The 26,998-nt window shown below is 35.5% G+C and overlaps 1 protein-coding gene across 1 annotated transcript in view; it reads left to right on the top strand.

Annotated features, from left to right (window-relative positions):
• The window catches only part of LOC145686053 (thioredoxin domain-containing protein 16-like), an 88,095-nt gene that overhangs the window by 10,158 nt on the left and 50,939 nt on the right, over positions 1–26,998 (top strand). Inside the window, exons 2-5 of the mRNA XM_081758939.1 lie at positions 12,525–12,610; positions 16,417–16,490; positions 20,833–20,907; positions 25,994–26,115. Of these exons, the coding sequence (XP_081615065.1) occupies positions 12,525–12,610; positions 16,417–16,490; positions 20,833–20,907; positions 25,994–26,115 (357 nt within the window). The remainder of the gene's footprint in view (positions 1–12,524; positions 12,611–16,416; positions 16,491–20,832; positions 20,908–25,993; positions 26,116–26,998) is intronic.

Below are 26,998 nucleotides of genomic sequence, written 5' to 3'. Positions count from 1 at the left end.
TAATGTTTCGTCTGGATTGCTGAGTAGACAGTTGAGGCGGCAAAATGTTGTCACAATGCTTCCTTGATGACACATGTATGAATTACTAAAAATGTATTTTTACTATATTTTTTAACTTGTTTCTAGAGAAAGTGTCCGTAACACAGAGGTAAATAATACCTATAAAAGACAGAAAATACTGTCCGTGTCCGTACTAGAGAGTGTCCGTTTTAGAGAGGTTTACCAATATGATTTTTCCTATTACAGTGTTTGGGGATTACAAAATATGTCCGTTACGGGAGGTGTCCGCTTTATAGAGGTGTCCGTTAGTAGAGGTTTGTAACATTTCTCCAAGAAAAAAAAGAACTTTAGTCTGGACACTGAAACAGCTGATTAGTTATTTCCACATACAGTTAGCAACTATGATCTATGTTAGTAGGTCAGGTTCAATGAACATTGTACTTCGTTTGTTCATCGAGAGTTAACAGCGCCACCTATGAACTGTGGTAGAAATGACAACCCGCGATTAGCGTCAGAACAGAAGAAAAGGTAATCGTCGACGGATCTAAAATTACTCTTTGGATATAAGAATACAAGTTAGAAATTGTAATGGTTAAATGGATTAGAAGTAAATTTTGTGAATAGTGTTGGAAAATAATTTAAGATCCGCTTGTGAAGTGGTGTGAAAGCAAAGCCTGAAATGTGAATAATTATGTAATCGTATTGTAAGTGAGTGTTTGATGTGGCATATTCAACGGGACCGTAAGTATGTTCTAAATTCTAACCTTTTTATTTTTGCGCCATTTTGGACCGATTAATACTGCGATTCCGAGGGATATGTTCATCGGATCACACGTAACTATTCCTTTAGTTATATTGAAATTAACGTTTAAATTAGCTAAAATATTTTTGGATTTAAAACTAAAAGGATTAAAATGTCATTTGGACAGAAATAATTCATGGGCGTTAAATTGTGGAATTGTTCACACCGCTATCAAAAGAATTGAAAGGGGAAGATTTCAATTTAAGTGTTTTTTTTTGTTATGTTAAGTGTTAAAAATATATATATATATAGTTATTGCTATTATTCTAGTTGTTACATATATTGAAAATAAATTGTTAATTATATTGAAATTTACTGAATACTTCTTGCTCACTAAATCATTTGCCTTCAGTTCCGCATCAAAGGAGATTACATTAAACCCTTTCGAAAATAGCAGTGTACCCGTTATGGCGCATTACTGCTACATACAAATTAAAAGTTACCTTTTCTTCTGTTCTCAGTAACAAACTTTGATGCGTGAGGGAAACGAACCTGTTTTTATTGAAGGCAAACAGCTTGATTTAGTAGGAAATATATGCTGGGTAGTATTCTTTGTGTTTGGTTTAGGCAGATAACAAGAGAAAAAAAGAAAATGAGTATTTATAATGCGCAGAGAGGGTTACGAGTTAACCAATTACGGCGTGCGACAGCACCTTACGTTCCGGTGGCAGACCCACCCCTTATAGTTTTTGATAACGAGAATCATGAGGAGGGGAGAGAAAGACAGCCAGTTGCGGCTAACATAGAGAGACATTGGAATCAACCAGTGTTGCGAGCTCCCATAGTTTGTAATTTCCAGAAGCAATTTTCTCAAAGTATTTTTCGCTCTTTAGAAAAACAAATTAGTGAAGTACCGGAAATAGATGGAACGGATGGGTTACTGGTTTGTCATTTCCTATTGAAGCTTGATATGTTAATTGTTAAGGAAATAGCTCCTGTAGAAGCTATCTTAGTTTCAAGTCTTCAGAAATGTAGAAAACAAGCTTATGAGGAATTACAACGTTTACTAACTATTACTACAGATTGGGAACATATTTGCCATTCGTTATTGGTTAAGTTTGTAACTCCTTTGGTAAATACTCAATTTATGAAATCGGTTTTGTATAGAGTTATGCGGGAAGATGAGAATTTATTAAATTTCATTCAAGAGAAGTTTAGTACTTTGAATATTTTGGAAATGGAAATGTGTGAGGAGGAAATATGTAAAATGATTAGTAATTTAGTAACTCCGGAAATTAGAAATTTGTTATTAATTTTAAGTGTTCCGAAAACAATACATGAGTATGTAGACTTCGCTGAGAGTTTTGAAATTAATGAAAAGTATAGTCAAGATTATAAAAGGGTAATGAGGAAGGACCAAATGCCTCCCCCGAGATTTAAAGCCCCTCTAAGGAATATGAACACTCGCCAAACATTAGAGACTAGAACATTTCGGCCTAGAGGAAATTTTTCGAGATCAAATCATGCTTTAGGATTTCATAGTTCTTCAAACTCAATCAAGGAAGACGGTAATGATGGAACATTATTACAGTTACCTGTTAGCATTTGTCATACGTTGTTTCCCTGTATCATTGACACGGGATCAAGTTTAAATTTCGTCGAGGAAAAGGTTTTAGAGGCAATTCGAACAAAATGTCAACCTGTGGTGAAGCATGTGAATTATTCCGTCACTATAATGCAAGACAAGGAACTAGTAGTGCGTGAATTAGTACAAATCATATTTTTCATTAATGGTGTTCGGTTTTCTGCCTGGTTTGGTGTAGTGAAACATCCAAAACTTAAACTGTTAATCGATATAAACTTTCTTCGCGAAAATTTTGCACATATTAACGTTAATGCTCAAGAACTTTGGTTTGAGAAAGTGAATCTTAAAGTTGGATTAAAACCTTTAGATTGGGAATCTTGTGTTATGAACAGTAAGCTGTGCGATTCTCCATATATTTTCAGGTCTGTCCGGAATGCCCCCAGGCAACTTGGCGCCACAGCCTGGGAGTCCTACGGAGGTAACAGACCTGATTTTCCACAACATGCATCGGGCCGAGCAAAAATTCAAAATTCACCACAGCCAAGGAGTTTTGGGAAAAAGAGCCAGACCAGCAATGGTAGAGGAAGGAGGCAGAGAGGAGAAAAGGTTCCATTGGAAACTTCGTGCGTGGGGCTGATGTCGCCAGGAACATCGACGGCGCATGAGAATGTGGGAGAACCAGCTGGCTCCAGGGTTTCCAATCCTACGTATAGAGATATCTCTATGGAGGAGGCCGAAATAAAATCAAAAGGTATTAATGATTTTGAGAATATTGCTAATGAAAATTTAATTGATTATGTGAAAAATTTAGCTTTAGAACTTCAAGATGTTATAACGGAAAAATTAGGTCAGGTTAAGGATTATCAGTATGAAATACAGTTAACTGATCCTTCTCCTAGCATAACTCAACCGTATTCAGTTCCTAAGCATAAATTGAAAGAAGTTAATCAGTATATAGATAAATTAATAGAAACTGGCGTTGTTGAAGAGATTGATAGTAGTCCTTACATTTCACCATGTTTCTTGGTGACGAATAAGGACAATTCTAAGAGGCTTGTCATAAATTATTTTTCTGTCAACAAGAAGTTGTTATTGACAGCTTATCCGTCACCTAATTTAGAGGGCATTATTTCTAATATTGGACGTCATAATCTGTATACAACGGTCGATTTAAAAAGTTCTTTTTTTCAAGTAAACATTAAGCCAGAATGTAGAAAAATAACTGCTTTTGCAACACCTAATAGGCTATTACAAATGGTTAAGCTCCCGATGGGTTTAGCTGTCAGCCCATTTATTCTTTCTAGCTTAATGCATAAAATCTTTAGAGATCTAGAAGGTGACTATTTAGATATTTATTGCGACGATTTGATTATTCACACAGATTCAATAGAAAAGCATAAAGAAATACTAGAAAAGGTACTTAAACGTCTTCGTGAATGGGGGATTACTATCAGTCCTCATAAAGCAAAAATTTTGAAATCAAAAATTAAAATCTTAGGATATGAATTTAGTAATGGGGAAATGAAAATAGATGAAGATCGAGTCAAAGTAATTAGAGATTTGCCTAAACCAAAGAACAAGCGTGCTTTAAATAAGATGTTAGGATTTTTGAATTACTATCTCAGATTTCTGAAAGATTATGCTGATTTGTTAACTCCATTAAATGCAATGAGGTCTCCCTCAGTTCCATTTGTCTGGGGAAAGGAGGAGGATGAACTTCTAGAGAAAATTAAAGAAGCTATCATAAATCACGTGATTCTTAGAGTTCCAGATATGGATGCTCCTTTCGTAATTCATGTTGATGCTTCGACTAAAAATTATGGGGCCATATTAAGTCAATATGATGGAGAAGGTAAATTAAGACCTGTTTATTTTCTTAGTAAACGTATACCCCCATCAGACTGGTCCAAGAGCATTTTTGAACTTGAATTGAGAAGTTTAGTTCACGCTCTTGATAAATTCGATATGTATTTACATAAAAGGTTCACGGTCTATTGTGATAATTCAGCTTTGACGTGGATTCTGCGAAATCATAAGCGTCAAAAGAAATATGGTTCCCTTATAGAAAAGGTTAGTAAATATCAGTTCGATATAGTTTATTTGCGTAGTGGACACAATAATTTAGCGGATTATATTTCTCGTATGAATAATTATATCGATTTTACCCCTCCTTCGAAGGACATTATGGAAATTGAGAAAGTAGATGGGAAGGATGTACATTTAAATTTTGTAAATTTTTGGAGAAATCCATTTTTCCATAGACCTTTGAGTGAGCATCAGCGAGAGGATCCATCTTTGCATACTATTATCCAAGAAATTGAGAGTGGTAAGAATAAATATCCTTATTTGATTAAAGATGGTGTATTGTTAAAGAAAACTAAGGGGAAACAATATGGTGGCTTAAGAGCGGTTATTCCTGAATCACTTAAATATAGCATTATTAAATATCATCACGAAGACCCTGTGGGTGGTGGCCACAGTGGATCGCAACGTACGATTGCTAAGATAGCTAGTAGATATACTTGTAAAGATTTATTTCCATGTATTCGAGAGTTTATACAAAAATGCCAAATTTGTCAATTTTGTAAAGACAGGAATACCACTCAATATGGTACTTACTACTCACATAAAGAAAGATATCCGAACAATTCCGTATATTTAGATATAATGGGTCCCTGGCCTGTTAGTAATGGTTTTAAATATGTTTTGGTATTAACAGATGGCTATTCACGATTTGTAATTATCGAACCTCTTAGAAATTTAAATGCGAAATCGATCTGTTTAAAATTAGATAAGATATTCTACTCTTACGGATATCCAAATAAAATTATATGTGACAATGCAAGTTATTTTCAAAGCGAATACTTCAAGAGTTACTTATTTAGTCTAGGCATTAAACGTATTCATACGTCTCCTTACTCCATGTCCAGTAATTTGACGGAGCGTCAAAATAAAAACATAAAACAAATAATAAAATGTTATGTACATAAAAATCAAACCCAATGGTCAAAGTATATATATCAGGTACAATATACTTTAAACACTAGTGAGAATAGTGAAACGAGGAAGACAGCGAGTGAATTATTTTTAGGACGCAAAATGTTTAATCCTTTGGACATTAATTGGATCTTAGAATTAGGTATTCTTGAAAATTCGCAAAATAAAGAAGAATTAAGTAAAATTGTTGTAGAAAACATTGAAAAGGCCTGGAAAAGAAAAGAGAAGATTTATTCCAAGAAACATAGGGACATAGATTTGCCAGTAGGTGAGAAAGTACTTGTAAAGAGAATAATGAAGGCTTCTCTTGAAAAGAGGTTTCAACCAAAATTAAGTAGTCAGTTCCATGGCCCATTTGAAATCCTTAGTTACCCAACAAGGTACACCGTCTGGTTACAGTTAGTAGCGGATAAGAATATTAAAATAAAAAGGCATGTTAGTTTCATTAAGAAATATTATCCTAGCAATGACAGTAATTCTAACAATTCTTGCAATTTTAGCAATATTAACTATCGAAGGCAGCTTGATAATTTTGGTTTTGAAAATTGTAATAGCTGTGAAATAAGTAGTAACAACAATAATAGTAATCACTCTGACTTTGTAACATGAAAATTTTTAAGAAGAATTTGTCATTAATTATTGTGTTAAATTTATAAATGTAATTTTGTTGTGTTTGTTGTATACTGTGCTTGTTGTTCAATTCTGCAGGTTCAGAATTGGGTAGGTCATGCCATGGCTGTGAACGTCCTTGTGAACGTCGAGACCCTCGTTATGTAAAACCCTTTCATTCTTATCTGGCGCCCAATCCGAGTCATAAGGTGGATGGAAAAACTCTGTATGCGCAACATACTGGTTATTTGTCATCTCTTCTGTAATGGATGGACACTCGTCATCTGAATTCATCAAATGGAAAATGGAGCTCCTGTTGACATCTACTTGTGAGAGACTTTGGTGAACTTCGTGGTGAGTTTGTTCCAATTCTTCTGCATGCAGTGATTAAGATAAACATTTTTTTCTTTTCGAAATTACTATAACCAGTTCATTTTTGGAAAAAAAAAACTCGACCGTGGGGAATTTTATATGTAACATTTCTCCAAGAAAAAAAAAGAACTTTAGTCTGGACACTGAAACAGCTGATTAGTTATTTCCACATACAGTTAGCAACTATGATCTATGTTAGTAGGTCAGGTTCAATGAACATTGTACTTCGTTTGTTCATCGAGAGTTAACAGCGCCACCTATGAACTGTGGTAGAAATGACAACCCGCGATTAGCGTCAGAACAGAAGAAAAGGTAATCGTCGACGGATCTAAAATTACTCTTTGGATATAAGAATACAAGTTAGAAATTGTAATGGTTAAATGGATTAGAAGTAAATTTTGTGAATAGTGTTGGAAAATAATTTAAGATCCGCTTGTGAAGTGGTGTGAAAGCAAAGCCTGAAATGTGAATAATTATGTAATCGTATTGTAAGTGAGTGTTTGATGTGGCATATTCAACGGGACCGTAAGTATGTTCTAAATTCTAACCTTTTTATTTTTGCGCCATTTTGGACCGATTAATACTGCGATTCCGAGGGATATGTTCATCGGATCACACGTAACTATTCCTTTAGTTATATTGAAATTAACGTTTAAATTAGCTAAAATATTTTTGGATTTAAAACTAAAAGGATTAAAATGTCATTTGGACAGAAATAATTCATGGGCGTTAAATTGTGGAATTGTTCACACCGCTATCAAAAGAATTGAAAGGGGAAGATTTCAATTTAAGTGTTTTTTTTGTTATGTTAAGTGTTAAAAATATATATATATATATAGTTATTGCTATTATTCTAGTTGTTACATATATTGAAAATAAATTGTTAATTATATTGAAATTTACTGAATACTTCTTGCTCACTAAATCATTTGCCTTCAGTTCCGCATCAAAGGAGATTACATTAAACCCTTTCGAAAATAGCAGTGTACCCGTTATGGCGCATTACTGCTACAGGTTTCACTGTAATAATAATAATAATAATAATAATAATAATAATAATAATAATAATAATAATAATAATTATAATAATAATAATTATTATTATTATTATTATTATTATTATTATTAGTAGTAGTAGTAGTATTAATATTATTATTATTATATTAGCAATTGGGGACACAAGTAGAATCCCGTCTCTTTATCTTGCATGGGAGGCCTCCAAGTCTACTATGCTAATGGTGTTTCTTAGTTTGTGTCTCTCTCCGTTTCCTGTGAATATTTGTTGCGCTGTTAGGAGTTTATATTAAACCTTTACATTATGTAACCTATTTTGTTTTTTACTAGTTTTTTTTTTTTAAAAAGGAAGGAAAGTGCTTTCTTCTGATATCTATTTCTTACCATTCATCTTGTTTCAACTGCTTAAGTAAGATCATTTTGTAACTTTTTATGTAATCCATTTTCCTTACAATAATAAAACCGCCATTCTTAACAATTTATTTTATTATCTTATTTGCAGTTTGCCACACTGATATATTTGTAACAAAATTGAGGTTTGGTCCAACGCCTTTCGAATTCTCAACCAACCCAACGATCGAGATTTTTGGGTTGCCCACTATTGCAGATAAAGGAGAATTGCAGGTGGTAATGCACTTTTGGAGTCGTCTATACATAGCTTGGAATCCTCACTGCAGAAACGTGTGGCAGCATTCCATGATAACCTCACAGCATTATCGCTCACTAGAATCCAGACAGTGTCAAATGAGATTTGATTGTGTGCAGTATGTCTACCTTTCCGTGTTAGATTGTGAAATATGTTATCAAAAGGAACAGCGAATCTACGTTAAATTTTGTTTCAGACTTGAAAAACGGCTATACAAAATGTTGCAAGTTGCATTCGTTGATGTATCAGTAGCCGCACAGTAACCGTTGAGTGGTACGTTTCCAAGCTGGAAAATTCCCGTGCATAAGTTGGAATAAGAAAGAAATTATCCAGGTCAGTGAACTTGTGAGATACGATCGTTTACCCCGATTGTTTGTGAAAGTGTGCGAGAGTTTCCATCGGCTTATGTCACCAAAACTTACACGTATCTAGAAGGCGACATGTAGGCCTGTCGGTGAAATTTGTGCTGAAGATTCTTACACAAGACCAGAATCTTATGTTACCATAAGCAGGTAACTGGACGTAACATCCGCTAATGATATTCCTTGGCAGTTTCGTCCCACAGGTTGAATAATGGGTTATGGATTTACACCTACCCCAAAACGAAGGTAATGTTGTCCGAGTGGAAGTTACTTGGGTATCCGAGACTCAAAAATAAAAGACAAATTCAATCGCGACTGAAAGTGCTACTCATCGTGCTTTTTGATGGGGATTGTGCATCACGAATTGTTCTAAACAATCAATAAGGATGCCTACACAGTTGTTTCGCCGAAAAACATCGGACAAGTGTGCATCTAGGCAGATGTGTTAGCACCATAGCAATGCACGTGTCACACTTCAGAAATGGTGTCCGACTTGTCGGTCAAAAAGTACTTCCCCGTCATACACCATCTCTCCTATTCACCAGATATAGCTCCATGCGACTTTCTTCCCGTACCCTACACTAAAATTCATCTTAAAAGAAAACAGTTTAAAATCGTGCAGGATAAGGCGACGAGGAAATTCTAGCTCGTTCCACAACGGGTGTTCCAAAACAGTCAGCAATTGCGACAACGCTGTAATCAGTGTATAGCTGCATCCGAAAGTACTTTGAAGAGGATAAGCACGAATAGGTGGATGTCGTCTCTAAAATTATCTAGAGGATCAATTCTGGAATTAAAGGAACAGCCCTTGAGCAGTAGTGATGAATATCACTGTTCAAAATTCTACGACAAGGTGGTCCATAAGTCTTAATACAATGGATTATTTTGGAAACAAATATGATTAAAGCAAATCTGACTAGCGGAGGACGGACTTGGGTAAATGAGCCATCGATTGATGCATGCGTGGTGAATGGCGACCATCTTCGTGGACGCCATCTTGGATCCAGGTTATTTTTCCAAATGGGAAGATAGGCATGTGACACATCAATGAACAGTGATTTCTTTTTCAGGGGAATGCAGTCCCGCAGGCAAAAATGATTTGTCATGTCCCGTTCCAAAGTTTGATGCCCCAAAGTCCCACCAAAGGATGTGCTCCTCATGTTGCCTGTCCATTGCAACACACAACCGGACTCTCTTAATCCAGTCCTCTTGAACCCATAACAACACAGCGGGGTGATGCTATCACAGGCGTCCTGAATACGTCCCTGTAGGTGTGCATCCCGAATCTTCTCCTGATACACCAGATGTTTTAAGTGTTCCCATAAAAAATCCAAGGAAGTGATGTCCGGCGACCGGGCTGGCCACTCCACAGGGTCTCGGCGACTAATCCAACGTCCAGGAAAATGCTGATCCAAGCATTCCCGCACAGGCAGCGCATAATGCAGTTTGGCACCATCTTGCTGAAAATATCGCGGCAAGATAGCATCAGCGCGGAGAAGCAACGGAAACACCAACTCCTGTAACACGTCCAGATCCCGGACACTATTTAGGGTACCAGGTATGAATAAGGGTCCTATGATTGACGTGTTCCATATGCCACACCACACCATGATATGAGCAGTGGTAACCCTCTTGCAGGGATTGGTCGCATGTGGGTTTGCATCCGACTAATATCGCATGTTCTGGCGATTCACTTCCCCATCCAAATAAAATTTTGCCTCTTCTGTGAAGAGAATATGGCTGGGAAATGCAAATCTCGGTCATATTGTAACAAAGCCCAATTGGCGAATTCTTTGCGCCGGTCTGGATCTTCCTCTGAAAGGTTGTGGACAAGCTGCAGTTTGAAGGGATGCCACTTGGTTTGTATGGAAAATCCCCATCACGGAAGCACGTGCTACGCCTGTTATTGCTGATAGTTGTCTTGTGCTGCGGTTCAGACTTTTCACACTCGCAGCAAGTACCATTCTAGATGTCTCCTCATCTGTCACGGTACGTGGGGACCTGACCGTGGTCTGTCGGCAACATTACCAGTTACACTGAATTTCCTAATGAGGTAGCTAACGGTGTTGTTGCTTATTGCATGTCTTTCGGAGTGGCGCGCGTTGAAGTCCTGGGCAATAACATGACTGCTTCTTTTCCCAGACATTAGGATGATCTCAATTCTTTCCTGCTTCATCAGTGCCATCTCGCTCTACCTGCAACAAAAAGAAAACCTGTCAAATTTGGGGTGACACGTCTTTCTTGCAGCGTTAGTGCCATGTCGCTCTCCCTGCAAGGAAACAGAAAACTTTGGGGCAGTCGCAGCAGTCAACTTTGGGGCGTCATAACTTTTGAACTTGACATGATAAGTCATTTCTACTTGCTGGACTGCATTCTCCTGCAAACAACAGTGTTAATTGATGTGTCACACGCCTACCTTTCTATTTGAAAAAAATAACCTTGATTCAAGATAACGGCCATCAAGATGGCCGCCATTCACAACGCATGCATCAATCGGTCCGCCCTCCGCTAATCAAATTTGCTTTAATCATGTTTGTGTCCAAAATAATCCACTGTACTAAGACTTACGGACCACCCTGTATATCCATTCATTCATTCATATAAATATAATGCAGGATTTATCATGGATATTATCATGAAAGTAAATAAAATAATCAATTAGCATAGTTATAAGTAATGTAAACATCATATTCATAAACTAGCCTCATACTAACTTTATTCTGTGGATGAAACAATGCCATTTCTATGTAAATATTTGAAGAGCACCATCCGAGTGCCACATCTAAGATTGCTGTATCCAGTAGAAATGCGGATACAGCCTTCTTGAATTTGCAATTTGGATAGGCTTTAATCTTATTTGAAAATTTCAGTTCTTTTCAATGATACATTTCTTGTATAAAAATGATCGCATTCAGGCGTAATCTAGTAAATAACATTTTTATTTCGTAATCGCTACTCGGGTGACTTGGATCACCTGCTATGGCTGGATATCGTAACACTTTCGCTCCTGTACTTGCGTAGCAAAATCCAGCTTAAGTACTTACCATCCATGTTTTCAGAAGAAAATATGGAACTCGATAGATTTTATTAAATCTTTATGCTATATCAATCTTTTCTCAGCTAAATAAGTATATAGTTTTATAAAGAAAGTATGCAAATGTATGTCGAATTACGAAGTTTGAGAAGGGGGGTCCGGACCCGGTGGACCCCCCGCGTGGGTACGTCCCTGATCTAGTGTTAACTGATGTGTTACGAAATTTTCCTTAGTTCCACCAAGCGTATGCCAAAGATTGCATCTTTAAATATAGATCTTGATTGACTTCGTTTTACTTCCATTTCCATTACTGTTTTAACTGTTAGCGATTCCAATGGCGATGCAAGATGTATCCGGAAGTTTGTTAAATATTAATAAAGTAATAAAATATAATTTCCTTTTGTTTGTAATACATTAGTTGTGAATATTTTATATGAGTGATTCCTAATTTTATATTGATTCTTTTCTTTTCAGTTTAATCTCTCACGCTCCTAGGCTAAGGGAGAGAGTGGTGATGTTAACGAATGCAATTGTGGAATGAGCAAAGCAAAAGGGAGAACCACGAAAACACCTACATACACAGTGTTTGTTCACCACGGAGCCCACTTGGTAGAGGTCTGCACGGGCTGAATTTTTTTTTGTCCGGGCTCGGCCCGTGAATTTACAATGTGAGGCCTGACCCAAGTCCGAAATATGTTTTATCATTTATTCCCGAGCCTGACCCGAGCTCGTGTGATAATCAAATGAGCCCGAAATAAGCACGAATTACAGAAACTTAATAATTAACGCAATTTTATATTTTTATTTACAGCAATTAGAGGTTTATTTTTGCACTTGTACTTTAAAAGTTCTCTAGAAAGAGCCGTGCAATATATATCGTTGTAGAGTATTTACAAAGTTAGGCCCGAAAAGGCCCGAGAAATGTGGTTGTATATTTAAAAATTCACGGCCCAAGCCCGAGCCGGACCCGAAGTGATATATGCTTTGTAGGCCCGAGCCCATGCAGACCTCTACCACTTGGGGAGAGCTGGAATCTCTCTAGGGATTCCACTCTAACACTAAGCACCGCGGCCCTTTAATTTTACATTAAATAAAATTATGCTCTGTTACTTTTATTTGGTTATTTATAGACTAACTCCAAATCTTTTTCTTCTCCTTTACAGATACTTTGCCAAGAGTGAGAAGTTTCCTTACTAAACTAGAAGAAGCAGCAGAACACTTAAAAAACTATGGTATTAATATCGGACAGTTAAGTTCATTTCCTTAAAGTTTCCTATAATTGTTTATAGAGATTAGGCAATTAAGTTTCCAATTCATGGTGTTATATTTTTATCATGTCATATTGTCTTGATTGGCTGAGTAAAGTCGAAATAGCTTTGCTGTAATCAAAATGATTTCGTTATCACTTTAATTTTGGCTTCGATAAAACTTTAAGTAGTACACTGATAACTACAAGTTATAATAGTGGAATCAAAGATAGATCCTGTTTTTCGGACGCTGAACCCATATCAAAAAGCCATTACTCGCTATGCCTTACTGTGTTTGCTCTTTGGGGATTAAAATTCACTGGCGAAATGTACTATGAGGTTATGAGGCCGGGCCTACTCTGTATTTACCGTATGTTTTCTTTATCTTTGATTACTTATAAAATAAATACTTCAAAATTTCGTTTTTTCGGTAACAAAATAGTAGGTTGGAAACACTTGAAGACCCTTTCGTCTGAGCCTCACCAGCTCGCTAGTCAGGCTTACAGGCTATGCTGCTCAGGCAGCGAAGCTATTATCGCTGGGGATTGCATGCGTTGCTGGGAAGGTGCGAAGGCTCGTCTCTGGGAGTTTAGTTTTAGCGTTAAAGCCATCTTTCAATGTTAATATGTTATAAAATTATTCCTTAACACAGAATAAGAAATTATTGTGTAGAATTATGTATTTTTATTAGTATAACTTGTTTAATTTCGATATACAATGTATACTCTCATGAGTTAATCGGAGTAGTTTTATATATATATATATATATATATATATATATATATATATATATATATATATATATATATATATATATATATATATATATATATATATATATATATATATATATACCTACATGGGGCCTGGTCCATAATAGCTTGTAAAATATGTCTGATACATTAAACATAAATGAATAAATTTACAAAACGCTATCGTACAGGATAAAATAATAATATTTGTATATAATTTTAGTTGAGTTTTCCATTTCATAGAATCAACGGAGTACTTACGATTTTGTTTCGAGGGGCTTTCGTAGAATGCAATATTAAATATCTTTTGGTTATTCAAATGAAGTTCCTTCCGATCATTAACATTTCTAGTGAAGTCATTATCACGTGATGCATTTATTAAATGCAGGATTTTAGGATTTAGATTTCTATGCTTTCGGCATCAATGGCCATATTAGCCCGTTACGTTTAAGGGATGTCGTCCCTTGCCGAGCACACTATCCGGGAAAGGGAAGGAAGAAGGGATTGAGGAAGAACACAAGCGGCCTGGGACCTATATATGTTAGGTACGACACCGGCATTTGGCTGGTGTGAATGAGGAAAACCCAGGAAAATCTCTTTCAGGATGGCTGGCCTGGAAAAGCTTTTTACACTTTTTCGACGGGTGTCCCCACTGGGAATCGAATCCGGGATCGCTCGCATCGAAGACGAGAGAAAATTGAATGTGGCATTGTACTTACTTTAAAGTGAGAAATGCAAATGAAATCTTTGAGTTTAACGTCCCACGGTTATTCCGGTTAGGCTAAAGGAGACGGTGATAATGAGAAATGAGTGAAATGAAGAAAGTGGGAGGAAACGGGAGAACCCCGAGAAAACCCATGCACACGGTGTTTGTCCACCACAAAGTTCACTTGGCGGGGGCTGGGATCGAACCCGGGACCCCAAGCACCAGAGGTGAACGCTCTACCACTGAGCCACCGCGGCCCCAGTGAGAAATGCAAGTAATAAACTCCTATCCAAGAATGTTGACAGCTAACAGTAAGAGTGTACTTTATTTTCCTTTCTTTCCATTTTCAAATATACAGAAAATGAAAACAGCAAGTGGGCCCCTCATCCCCCCCTGCAAATACCAGGCAGAAGAAAATATGAACTCCACTTCAAAATACAGAATGGCCCAAAAGTAGGTATACAGTCTCATATTGATCGGCCTATGGCATTTTATGTAATTTACTTATTGTTATCCATACAAGTTTGAATTCGTTTAGTTTATTATTTGTTTTTAATTTCTTTTCACTCATATATTGAACTCGGAATTCACTGAAGCAAATAAACTCATTATCTTAGTAAACTAAAATGTCATACTTGATCAATACAGAGCTGTATACCTACTTTTGGGCCACTCTGTATTTGTAGTGGAGCTAAATGGGAATATTAGTTTATCGAGCCTACCCTATTTGTGGGATTACGCTTCACCACTGTTAAAATTAAAACCGGAAGTGATAATTGATGTCTATCACTTCTTCTTGCAATAAACGAATAAAATCAGATGTGAAACATTTTTGCAGTACTGAATCCATACAAAAAACTACTCATCGCAATCTATTTCCGTTTTATCCGTTATGCGATTAGTGTCATAACCGAAAAATCGTGAATTTTCACCACTCCTGGTTTCAACAGATAGATAAAAGTCGAGATAAAGCTCATTCCCGGGACGCGGAATCTGTGCCTAAAAACCGGTTTCCGACGTACATCTTAACATTTTTCTTGTATGGATATAAGTATTGAAACCGGAAGGATTAGTAAATTTCAACCACTTCCGATCTTTTAGATTATTGCTACTCATGATGGTATGTTTTTTGAAACCCTGAATCGATTGCTAAAACCCGCTTTTCACTATCTATTACCATTCTTGTTCTACGGCGATCAACGTTGAAACTAGAAACGGTTGATTTCTACTACTTCCGGTTGAAATAGATGGTTAACAAAGAAGACGCAATCTTTTCTTTGGACGCTAAATCGTTTGCAAAAAACTGTTTCTCTTACTGTTTTTTACTCTATGGAATTCAATATTAAATCCAAATTACTAGGACTAGCTCGGGAGAGTAATTCTCCCGGAAGTAGAAACGAGAAACACAGTTCTGATTAGTTGGCGTTATCCACTTCTTGCCACGTTGCAATAAAATACCGAAATCAAACGCTTGCTGCTGTCGGCCTTTGTGGCCCGGTGGGCTAGCGCTATATGCTAGTAATAAAAGTCTCTTTTGGCGCGAGTTCAAACCCGGCCCGAGGGAAGTTTTTTTTTACATTTTTATAACACTTATTAAATTAAAATAATATGAAAATAATACTTAAAAAGTGATTTATTTATTTTTGTGCAGATAAGTAGTTGTAGTACTTATGCCCTTGTACTCCATGATATAGGGCTCATTTTGTTCCCCTTGTACTTCATGATATAAATTTTGTGACCAACTTAAAACAATTGGCTAGGATAGCGCGTAAAACAGCTGGCTAGAGTAGCGCGCGGAAAAACGTACTTGCGGGAGTATTACTCTCCCGAGCGGGTCGTAAATTACTAATGTTTTAACTACTTTCGATTTCCGTAAAGTGTTGCGGCTGGTAACATGTTCGCCTGAAACCCGATCGATTAAGAAAAAAACACACACACCGCTGTATGCTACCGTTTTTATTCTATGCCGACAAACATTGAAACCGGAAATGGTTATTTTCAACTTCTTGCCGTTTGAATAGAGGGTTAATGCAAGAAATTTAGCCTATCATTTGGACGCGAAATCGATTGCAAAAAACCGCTTCTCGAGATATCTTACCGTTTTTGCTCTTATATCTGTCCACAGACGGACAAACCAACATAACCAACATATAAGACTTCCGACACTTACAATAATAATAATGAACTAAAGTGTGCTGGAAGGCACTGGTATCGTTCCTACTGTTTCAACACAAGCATAAAATAGATCGTTAATTCTTAGAGTGAAGTTATAAACATTTAGGAATATAATCAAACTAGCTATTTATTATTTGCTATGTAGAAAATAACAGTTTTGTTCTTATTCTTTTAGGTTGAATGTGATGGTTTTGAAACTTTCGACTATTGCCATCGAGAACGCACCGATAGAGTATTGTATGGTTTTCGGTAAGTTAGATTTCTTTTTAATACACTTTCAGAAGAAATTGGTCTTATTTCTGAAGAAAAAACTAGCGCTACTTTAAAATTTAGTTATATATATACATTTCCCATACTTATTACATTAACAGTCCCCATTTAAAATTATACATACATGCATAGATGTGTTTTCCACTGATTGAAGACGTGTAAATCAGTTTCTGATAGCAGCTTTCACATATTCAGGTGATAACATTCATCAAAACGTGTTCCTTTGATTTTATCCATATTGAATACTGGAAGGTAATCATACCAAAAGATCTAAGTTTTGTCACAAGTGATGATTTGTTGAAGAAATGGCATCAAGTAGTTGTACCATTTCAATGAAAATTTCCTTACATTTCATAAATTTAAAGATTCATAGATTTAAAAGCAATAAAAGAAATCAAGGAGACACAATCAAAGAATAACTGTTCATGACATTTAGGTTTAAGGACGATATCTTGCTGATGGACAGTGAGCATAATTTATATTTTCCAAAAAATATTCTATTATAACATTCTTCACTTGCTGTAAATGTTAAGCAACTTAAATATATATATATATATATATATATATATATATATATATATATATATATATATATATATATATATATATATATATATATATATATATATATATATATATATATATATATAGCACGCGAAACCAATTTGGAAGGCCGAGTCACATTTATCCCCCGTGGCTACTACACTCCTGAGCAACTTTTGCAATATTATTAGAGTTTAACGAAAAAAAGTCCAGAAAAGAGATATACACCACTCAATAGCTTTCATTGAGAAGTATAAAATAATATTCGGATGCGTAGTTGTCGACAAAGTGGAGATAAACGAATCCATAGTTTTCCGGGTCGCTGAAATTAACAGTGACACTTTCCATGGCGTTTAAATCCAAATTCAGCCACGCAATATGAGGAAGGAGAATATCAAAGAGTGCTTTAGTAACAGTAAAAAGTGATTGACGAATGGAACATATTTCTATTTTTCTTAATTTAACTCAGTGAAACGGGTAATTGATGCTAGTATCTCAATAAATCTAAAAAAATGATGCTGTAAAAGTACAATGCCTCTTAGTGAGGTGAAATTGATGTTTAAGCATACCATCATGAAGGTATTTATTGTGATACTAGCAAGATGACAGTACATGGTATGGTAAATGAAATATAGTCTAAATTTGTCATTAATTCTTAGATTTTAATTTCTGTTTAAATAAAATATGGTTAAAAATTAAGACACATATCAGTCAACTAATCACTCGACGTCGGTCAATTGTAAATAACATATGTATCGGCAATTTTTCTGTGCTTTGTTTTCGAGAAAACAAACTTTTGTGGCGCTAAAAAGTATGTCGTTTGATGCCAATAATAAATTGCTAGTAAGTTCATGCCAGTGTTCGTAGTTTGAGGGAAATTTCCTTAATCTAGGAAAATTCCGTAGACAAATTTAGCAAAAAGAGAATTTTGATAAAACGTGAAAATCCAGGGAAATTCTCGCTCTGATTGAATGATCAATATAAATACTTAAATTTCTTTTCGTTATTTAGAAATAAATCAATACAATAGCAATAATTTGTATGTGTTGAAACTAGGATAATTTTCACCCTTGTTGGTTAAGTGTATTTGATTGTACTATTTTGTAAAGAAAAATAAAGGGAAAGTAAGAAAAAGTAGAAGGAAAAAGCAAATGAGCAAAACAAATATGGTTGGCACTTCCTTTAATATAGCTAAATTAACCTTATCACATAACTTTTGTCATATGAATTGGACACTCAACAAACTAGGGAAAATTTGATAAGGAAAGGGAAAATTTTGTGTCAGTTGAGGAAAATTTTCTTACGGAAACCTACGAACACTGGTTCATGCTCCACTATATTGTTATCAATTACTAGCATATATTACCCGCTTCGTTGGGTTGAAATAAATAATTTAAATGCACATCTTTGTATGTTGTATGGCTGATTTTGGATCTATGCTGTATCGTAACTATCAATGTTCATCTTAGTGACCCCGAAAATTATGGATTCAACACTGATATTGCTCATTTTCTATCATTGGAATGTATGTCACCCCTCACCATCCGCCAAGTGTCGGGGCTGAAAATGGATTTAAACAGCATCAGAAGTGTCACTGTTCATCTCGGCGACCGCAAGAACTATAGATTCAACACTAAATCGGTCATTTTTGACCATTATATATATATATATATATATATATATATATATATATATATATATATATATATATATATATATATATATATATATATATATATATATATATATTTCCCCCTCTCCGTGTTGCCGGCCATGGCATCGAAAGTGTCACCGTTCATCTCAGAGATCCCAAAAAATGTGGATTCAGCATTAATATCGGTCATTTTCGATGATTGTTGAATACCTCTTCCTCCCCCTCCCCCAAGTTGCGTGTTTGAATTTGAATTTAAACGGGATCGAAAGTATCACTGTTCATCTAAGGGACCCAGAAAACTATAAATTCGACACTGATAGTGGCCATTTTCGATCATTTTTATATATCTTTTTTCCCCTCCCCCAAGTGGTGGGGCTGATATTGGATTTAAACCGAATCGGAAATATCACTGTTCACTTGAATGATCCCGAAAACTATGAATTAGACACTAATATTGGTCATTTTCGATCATTATTATATATAACTCCCCCTCCCCTACTCCGTGCTGTGGCACACGGCTACAGAATTGTCACTGTTAATCTCAGCTACTCCTAAAACTATGGATTCGACACTAATATTAGTCATTTTTAATTATTTTTAAATGTTTATCCCCCTCTTCTATGTTGTACACTCCCCTCCCCAACAATCAGGGCTGAACTTGGATTGAAACAGCATCAGAAGTATCACTGTTTCTCTCATCGACCACGAAAACTATGGATTCAATACTAATATCGGTCATTTTTGATCATTTTTAAATTTCCCTACCCCTACCCCTCTCGTACGTTGCATCGTCAAAGTGAATAGCCTAAAGAAATCCCTGTTCCTAAACTCATGTATGTTCAAATTTGATTGAGATAGATCGGGTGGTTCAAGAGTGATAAAGTCACAAAGGCAGTCATTTTTATTTTATTTTTTACACACACACACACACACACACACACACACATATATATATATATATATATATATATATATATATATATATATATATATATATATATATATCCCTCCTCTCCCCCTTCCCTACGTTGGCTCGTCAAAGTGAAACGATAAAAAACAACGAAGGCCCGACCTTCATATATGTTGAAAATTTGATCGAGATTGGTTGGGTGATCGAAAAGTTATTAGGTTTTATTAGTTTTATTTATACGTCCCCTCCCCTCCTCCTCCTCTAAGATCTACCGCTAAAGTGAAATTACAAAAATGTTTCCAGATCCGAACCTCATGTATGTTGATTGAAAATTTGATTGAGATCGGTCGTATAGTTCAAGATTTATTAACTTAACAAAAATAGTCACTTTTAGTCTTAAATAAATTGGCTTTTATATATATTTCCCCCTTCTTCTCCTCCCTTACGTTGCTGTGTCAAATTTAAATCATAAAAACGATCCCAGGCCTGAACCTCATCTATGTTGAAAATTTGATCAAGATCGGTCGAGTGGTACAGGAGTTTTTAAGTTTGATTTATTTTTTATACCCCTCCCCCATCCCCTCAGTTCTACCATCAAAGTGAATAGCCTAAAACCAGCCCAGCCTCGAACCTCGTCCATGTTATAAATTTGATCGAGAACGGTCGGGCGGTTCAGGAGATTTAGAGTCACAAGCATAGTGATTTTCAATTATATATATATATAGATAGATAGATAGATAGATAGATAGATAGATAGATAGATAGATAGATAGATAGATAGATAGATAGATTAACATGCTTTGTCAATAGCAAGCTTATTGGTGTTGTGTAAATCTCTCAGTACTAGTATAGATTAATAAGTATTTCTACCAGCAGAAATTGTAACTCAAAGCTAATGAAGACTAATAAGTATTTTGCATTCTTTGAAATTACTCACAAATAGTCTAACATAAAATAAATTATTTTATTATTATTATTTTTTTTTTTAGTTTTCTGTCATTATGCATTGAAAAATCTTTGGATACTTTTTCCCTCCTTTTTTAAGCATTCAATTCAATAGATTTTCAGGAAGATATTAAAATAAATTGTGGATTCCTTTTGAGTCTGTTACATTTACTTAAAATAAAGCCTTTATATTAGTAAAAATCTTAAATAATGATTACTCTGACTACTAAATGTCTTATTCTTGTTATAACTATTATTTTCTCTTGTAGAGGCGGTCGCGAGAGATTGGTTCTTCCTCTCAGCACTTTGGTGGATGAAAGCGCCATTATCGCTAGTGCCTTACAGTAAGTATTCTATACAAAAAATTCGCATAAAACAATCCCCTCGTTTCGATAATACGCATTAATATGGTGATCAGAAAGAAACCAAGGAATGGGCCAACGTTTCCTTGCCAAAATTTTGATTAAATATACAATAGAAATTAATGTCAAATAACTAAACTTGAACTTATACATCATTTTTAAGTACAATTTCCAAATTTTGTAGGCAGGGTTAAGATACACCTGCCAGATTTTTAGACGTAGATACGTTCAAAATCGATGTCAATTTACTAAATTTGAACTCATACACACATTCTAAAGAAAAAGTTCTAAATTTTTAAGGTGTATTATCATGCCCTTCCCAAAATTTTCAATTCAGTACATTCCAAATTGATGTCAAACACTTACATGTTATCTTACTGAAGTAAAAGTTTCAATTTCTTTTAGCATGGGACAACGTATCTCTTTCAGATTTTTAAGAAGATCCAACACACACATTCCTCACAAAGTTAGGGATATGAGTAACATAAGTTACCGTAGTTGAGAATGATGTACACTTAAAATTAGTCGGCTGATGTTAATTTCTGAGTAACATCAGAAATTAACATCAGACAACTAATTTTAAGTATACATTATTCTCAACTAACCTATGACCTTGAATTAATTACCAAAGTTCTGGTTGCTGATCTCACAAAGTCATGATCCTAAATCTGGTTCCAAAATTTTTAAGAGGAGTACCTTAGCTCTGGTCAAGGGTCGTATCCGAGAGGGTAATTCATAACATTTCATCTGTAACTGTTTCAACCAAGAGGTACACCTCTCAAAGACATGTACACTTCTCATTTATCCGACACCGTGGAACAATCAAAAGAGGTTAAATGGTAATGTGAGATATGGGGACCTTGGACGGGGGTAATACCCCCAGGGCAGGGGCGCTCGAAGAAAATTTTCTAGGGAGGGGCCCGTTTTTATGGTTGCTATATAGTCTGATATTTCTGGTATTTAATATACGCGGTTTGCTATATTACGTATGCATTTTCGTCACACAAGAGGTGGCCTGGCCCCACCCTGCCCTCCCCTTCGGGTGCCCATGCCCCAAAGGTCTAGAGCACTACTTGGGCTATTGACAAAAATTGTACAAAAGTAGCCATAGCGTATCCCTAATCCGGGCCAAATTTTTCGCCAGCTCATTTAGCTGAAGTCCAGTTGTTTATTTGTATATAAAAAAATTCTAAAAGGAAAATGGGGTGAGAGTATTGAACAAATATTTATGTCAAATTTCGAATGAAGTCATGTTCAAATATTCGGTTCGTAGAAGTTTATCAAATAATTGTACTTTTTTTCTTTCTTTCTTTATTTTCTTTTTTTTCTTTTTTCTTTTTTTTTTTTACAAAAATAGCAAATAATTATTTAAATAATGCAAATTTTTCGGATAATTATGCGCATAACGTGAGGAAATTTCTTTGAAATAATGTTCAAATAATTTCAACAACCCTATGAAGATCCCATGTCGCATTTGTTTGTAAAATAAAAAAAATAATTTAACGTCCCACAATTATGTCTCTTAGGCTAAAGGATATGGGTGATCGATGAAAGTAAATAATTATAGAAGAATGAATGGAATGCGAATGGGAAGGAAATGAAAGAACATCGAGAAAGATCACAGACACAACGTTGCCCACTTCTAATTTGTAGGCATTTTCATTCGCCCTGGAATACTCTGGCTGGTAACGCTTTCAGATGGTTTCACATTTTAATATCTGTTGAAGTTCCTTTGTGTCAATTCTTCATACGAACCGCAATTCCCGGACCTGAACTTAAAATACTGAGAAGTAAAGAGTTCGATATCAGGACTCGAGTTGCGCAATAAGAGTTATATATCCTAGTTACTAGCTGCAGTTCGCCAATAGGGAAAAAGTGCTGGGGTTTCAAAGGTAACGTAGGATTCTATGACAAACACAAAAAAGAAAGCGTTTCTACCGTCTCTTCTATGTATTTAGGGAATCACTCCTGTTCTAGTGGTTGTACGGTCAGTTGCCTGCACCAGCCATTCATATATGATCATACCAGTCATCACCGCTGACGGGGAAATGTGTGTCCTGGTGTCCGAAAGGAACGGAAAATTCCCCAACAATAAGATCCGATCCGCAAAACACCAGATTCTTTGCCTCCAGGACAGCGAATATGTTGAAAGCGCAGCTTGCGGATTTTATAACAAAGTGTTCTGGGATAGCATTCCAAACAACAGGGAGAACATCTATCTCTTGCTGGGCTTGTGGATCCCGAACAAATACAATGAGCTTTTCGACAAATTTACTCCTGCGAAGGTCATATTCACGAAGAAACTGATCCCGGCTGGATGCACAGGACTAGGGCAGTCCCTGGATGTGTACTTTTTCCGTTCTTATAATAACTTTGTCAAGTTCGTCACTGATACAATCGTACTTTCCCAGGAAATGAACATCTGGCAACGTAACAAGTTCTTGAATCCGTAATCGTTTACGCTGTATCAGTTGTGCTCCCCTGTTCGGCAACATGGTTTGATTTGCTTTCTACAAAGCGGGATACCTGGATATCGAATCGGAAGCATTCCAGACACTCATTCAGTTCTGCTTCGACTCCCTTACCACTGAATTATCACTGGCCATTGTAAGGTGTGCACATTGTACAAACTGCTTTTGTTTGGATCATTCGATCATTTCTTCTCTTCACATAAACTGTGTGACTTGAACATGTCATTTCAATTGGTATCTCGCCTTCCCAAGTACATAGGAAAGACGGGAGAAACGCTTTCCTTCTTGTCTTTGCCTAGACTCCATGTTACCTTTGAAATCTCATCGATAGGGCTCGGAAGTTGAAGACCTAAAAGTTGCTAGAAGAGGACCTATAAAAAGACCTAAAAATATCTAAAAAAAAGGACCTAAAAACTTGAAAAAAAGACGTAAAAATAAGACCCAATTTAATTAGAATTACATATTTAGTGAACATAATGCTCAAGAAATACAAGCTTCTGGTACGTTAACGGTATGTCCTTCTTCTACAACCTGAAGTACAAACTAAAATAAGAAAACTTCCCCCCTCACCCCCTTGCTGAAGGACATTTTTACGCCTCCTTATCTGAATTGTGATTGTTGCAGATCTGGTCTTATCAGTCCAGTAGTTGAAGAATGTATTTTCACTGGAATTTTCTTTCCTAAGAAAAGGTGTTTAAGAGGTGGTGGTGATTCGAGTTAATGGTCAGTAAATTTATTGTCGAAAGATGAAGTGCAAAAAGAGACGTTAAGACCTATGAAAGGCTTTTAAAAGGACCAATAAACAAACAAAAAAAGCCGAAAAAGGCAAAAAAGGACAAATAAAATCCACCATTTTCTGGCCTACAATGACCCAAAATGAACATATATTATGTTAAGCCTCCTCTCCGGGCACTTGTAAAAAAGAGGATTTTTCCTCAACTTCCGGGCTCTATTTATAACTTTTTCCCTATTGGCGGACTGCAGCTAATAACTTGGTAATTAACTAACTATTTGATGATTTTTAAGGATATATAACCCTTATTGCGCAACTCGAGTCTTGATATCGTACCCTTTGCTTGTGAGCACTAACTTTATTTCATGTATGCTATGGCTAAGTTACCTGAAGTTTAATTTGGTTTATAAGCCATCCCAACAGAACGATATAGTGGGTCAGAACGTACTCCCCTCGGACATTTTGAAGCTTGAACTGTATACAATTATATTTCAAGTCTCTTTTATGAGAATTCTTATTTTTTTAAGAATAGCTTCCCATTTTCTAATGGGGGGAGGCTGATCATGACTTCTCTATATCAGAAGGGGAATCCGAACTATAAGAATTCTCGAATCCGACATATGTATGCTATAAAATAAATGAGTAATCTAACATTATAAATCTATATTTATTTATAAATCTATATCTATATTTATAATTCTATGTATGTATTTTTGTGTATATGTATATTCCAACATAACTCTGGAACACCTGTAACAATTTTGATCAAGTTTGGTACATATATTACTCATAACCTAGAAAAAAATACTGTGGGATAAGATCCCGCTCTCCTCCTAGGAGTGGAAAGAGGTGACATAAAAATGATTGAAAACGACTGATATTACTGTCAAAACCATGGTTTTGGAGATCACTGAGATAAATAGTGACATTCCGATGACACTTAAGTCTCAAGATTAGTGAAGAATTGGGATATCAGCTAGCGTGGAAATCGACAGGGTAGCGTCAAGGGCATTGCTCGTCATTTATTCTAGTCAGCTCTTGATTGCCTGATAAGAACACGCCGAAAGGCCCATTATGTTGAATGCGTAATTTTCGAAGTCGTTGAGATGAATAATGACACTCCATGTGCCATTTAAGTGCAAGTTGAGTCTCCAAGAAGAGATGCCGATGAGGTAGTCAGTTTCTCAGACTTGTCTCAGCGTTTCCAAAATTACGGTTTTAATAGAGGAATGGGGAATTTTCTATAATTGTTTTCGATACATTAAAATCGATTTTATCTTTGGTTTGTGGTTATATCATGGAGACATGGTTGACCTGTTTGAAATGAATTTTTGACACAGTTAGTAAATGCTTTAATCTGAGTTTTTAATAATGAATTTCGTACTTCAATTTGAGTTTTTATGTAACTTTGACTAACTTATGTATTCTAAGCGGAGGAAGGGTGTTTAAAATTTATGTCAAAATAAAATATCTTATGGACTTTTATCATTACACTTTCATTGAAATGCGTATCCTATGGGAAAAGAGAGTTCAAATACTTTCCACAAACCTATGCTGTCCGTTGCGGGCATTACAGCTAGTATAAAACTAAGAGTAACCAAAGGTATAATAAGTAAGGTATGCCCCTACTCGGGACAAACTAATGCGTGGTGTAAAGGTAGTAAGGTAACTACTATCCGGTCATTGTACACTCAAGTGTTTCAATTTACCCTTTGACAGTGGCCAGGTGAGACTAGAATAAACCCTTCCCCACCGAAATCGAGCTCGAGCCCTCATCTTGGTAAGCACTCACGTACTGACCATCTTATTGCTACTAGAATAATAAAATAAGCACACTAAAAATTATTATTATTATTATTTTCAGTTTATCACTGATTCATGTAGTTCCTATTCTTCAGTCACAAGGCGAAAGGAAAGAACTGGAAAACAAATGCAAAGGACAATGTGATATTGTGTTGGCTTACCACAATGCTTTAGGAACAATGGGTAATTACTTTTTTCTACAAGTATAATTTGGTAGGCTTTTAGCTAATACAGTACATAGCATAAATCTATTATTTTGCATGTCTAGGTTTATTATTGTCAGTAGATATTCTTAAGCCAAAGAAAAAATATTTATTTCTTCAAGTATATATTTAATTTAGGCTAATATTTTGAAACCATTATACTGTTATAAATTCCTCGCGTTTCTGTTTTCTTCATTCCTAATTAAACTATGTTTACGTGGTGCATAGTCAAAGGGACTTAAGTCAGAAGCATTATTTTTTCAAGAGGGTCAAAACTAAGTTGAAAATTTCAAAAATCTAAATGTTTATTTTTTTTTCCAGAAAAGGAACAATATTGAAAATATATTCATGTATCGTTACTTTCTTTTTTTAAAAATAAATATTTCGATTTTTGAGATTTTGAAGCTTGTTTTGGCTGTCCTCAAAAAGGTAATGTTTCAACTTAAACATCTTTGATCATGCACTTACCTGCTACGAAAACTATGATTGGTTGTGGTGGAATTTAGCGTCCCTTTCAGCATCAAGGCTATATAAGACGTGGGCCTAGGAATACCAAAAAAATTAGAAACAGAAATATTTATGATAGATTAATCTTTTATTTCATTTTTTTAGTAAGACTATTCATGGCTTTGGATTAATTGTTTTAACAAAAGAGACACTGACCAAAGCTTAAAACTTTACTTTATTTTAAATTATAATTTGTAACTGTTTCGGATATCTAGCATATCCTTCTTCAGACACGATCGAAATTAATGAAAATACAGACATATATATAAATGTTGTTATAACAGAGTTTAAATTCTTTAACCGTCATATATATATTCATTGTTATAAAAAAATTTTAAATTCTTTTAACAGTCATA

Source organism: Thermobia domestica, chromosome 5 (genome assembly GCF_964235325.1).
Source record: "Thermobia domestica chromosome 5, izTheDome1.hap1.1, whole genome shotgun sequence".
NCBI lineage: Eukaryota > Metazoa > Arthropoda > Insecta > Zygentoma > Lepismatidae > Thermobia > Thermobia domestica.
This window is presented reverse-complemented; position numbering and strand designations above follow the sequence as displayed.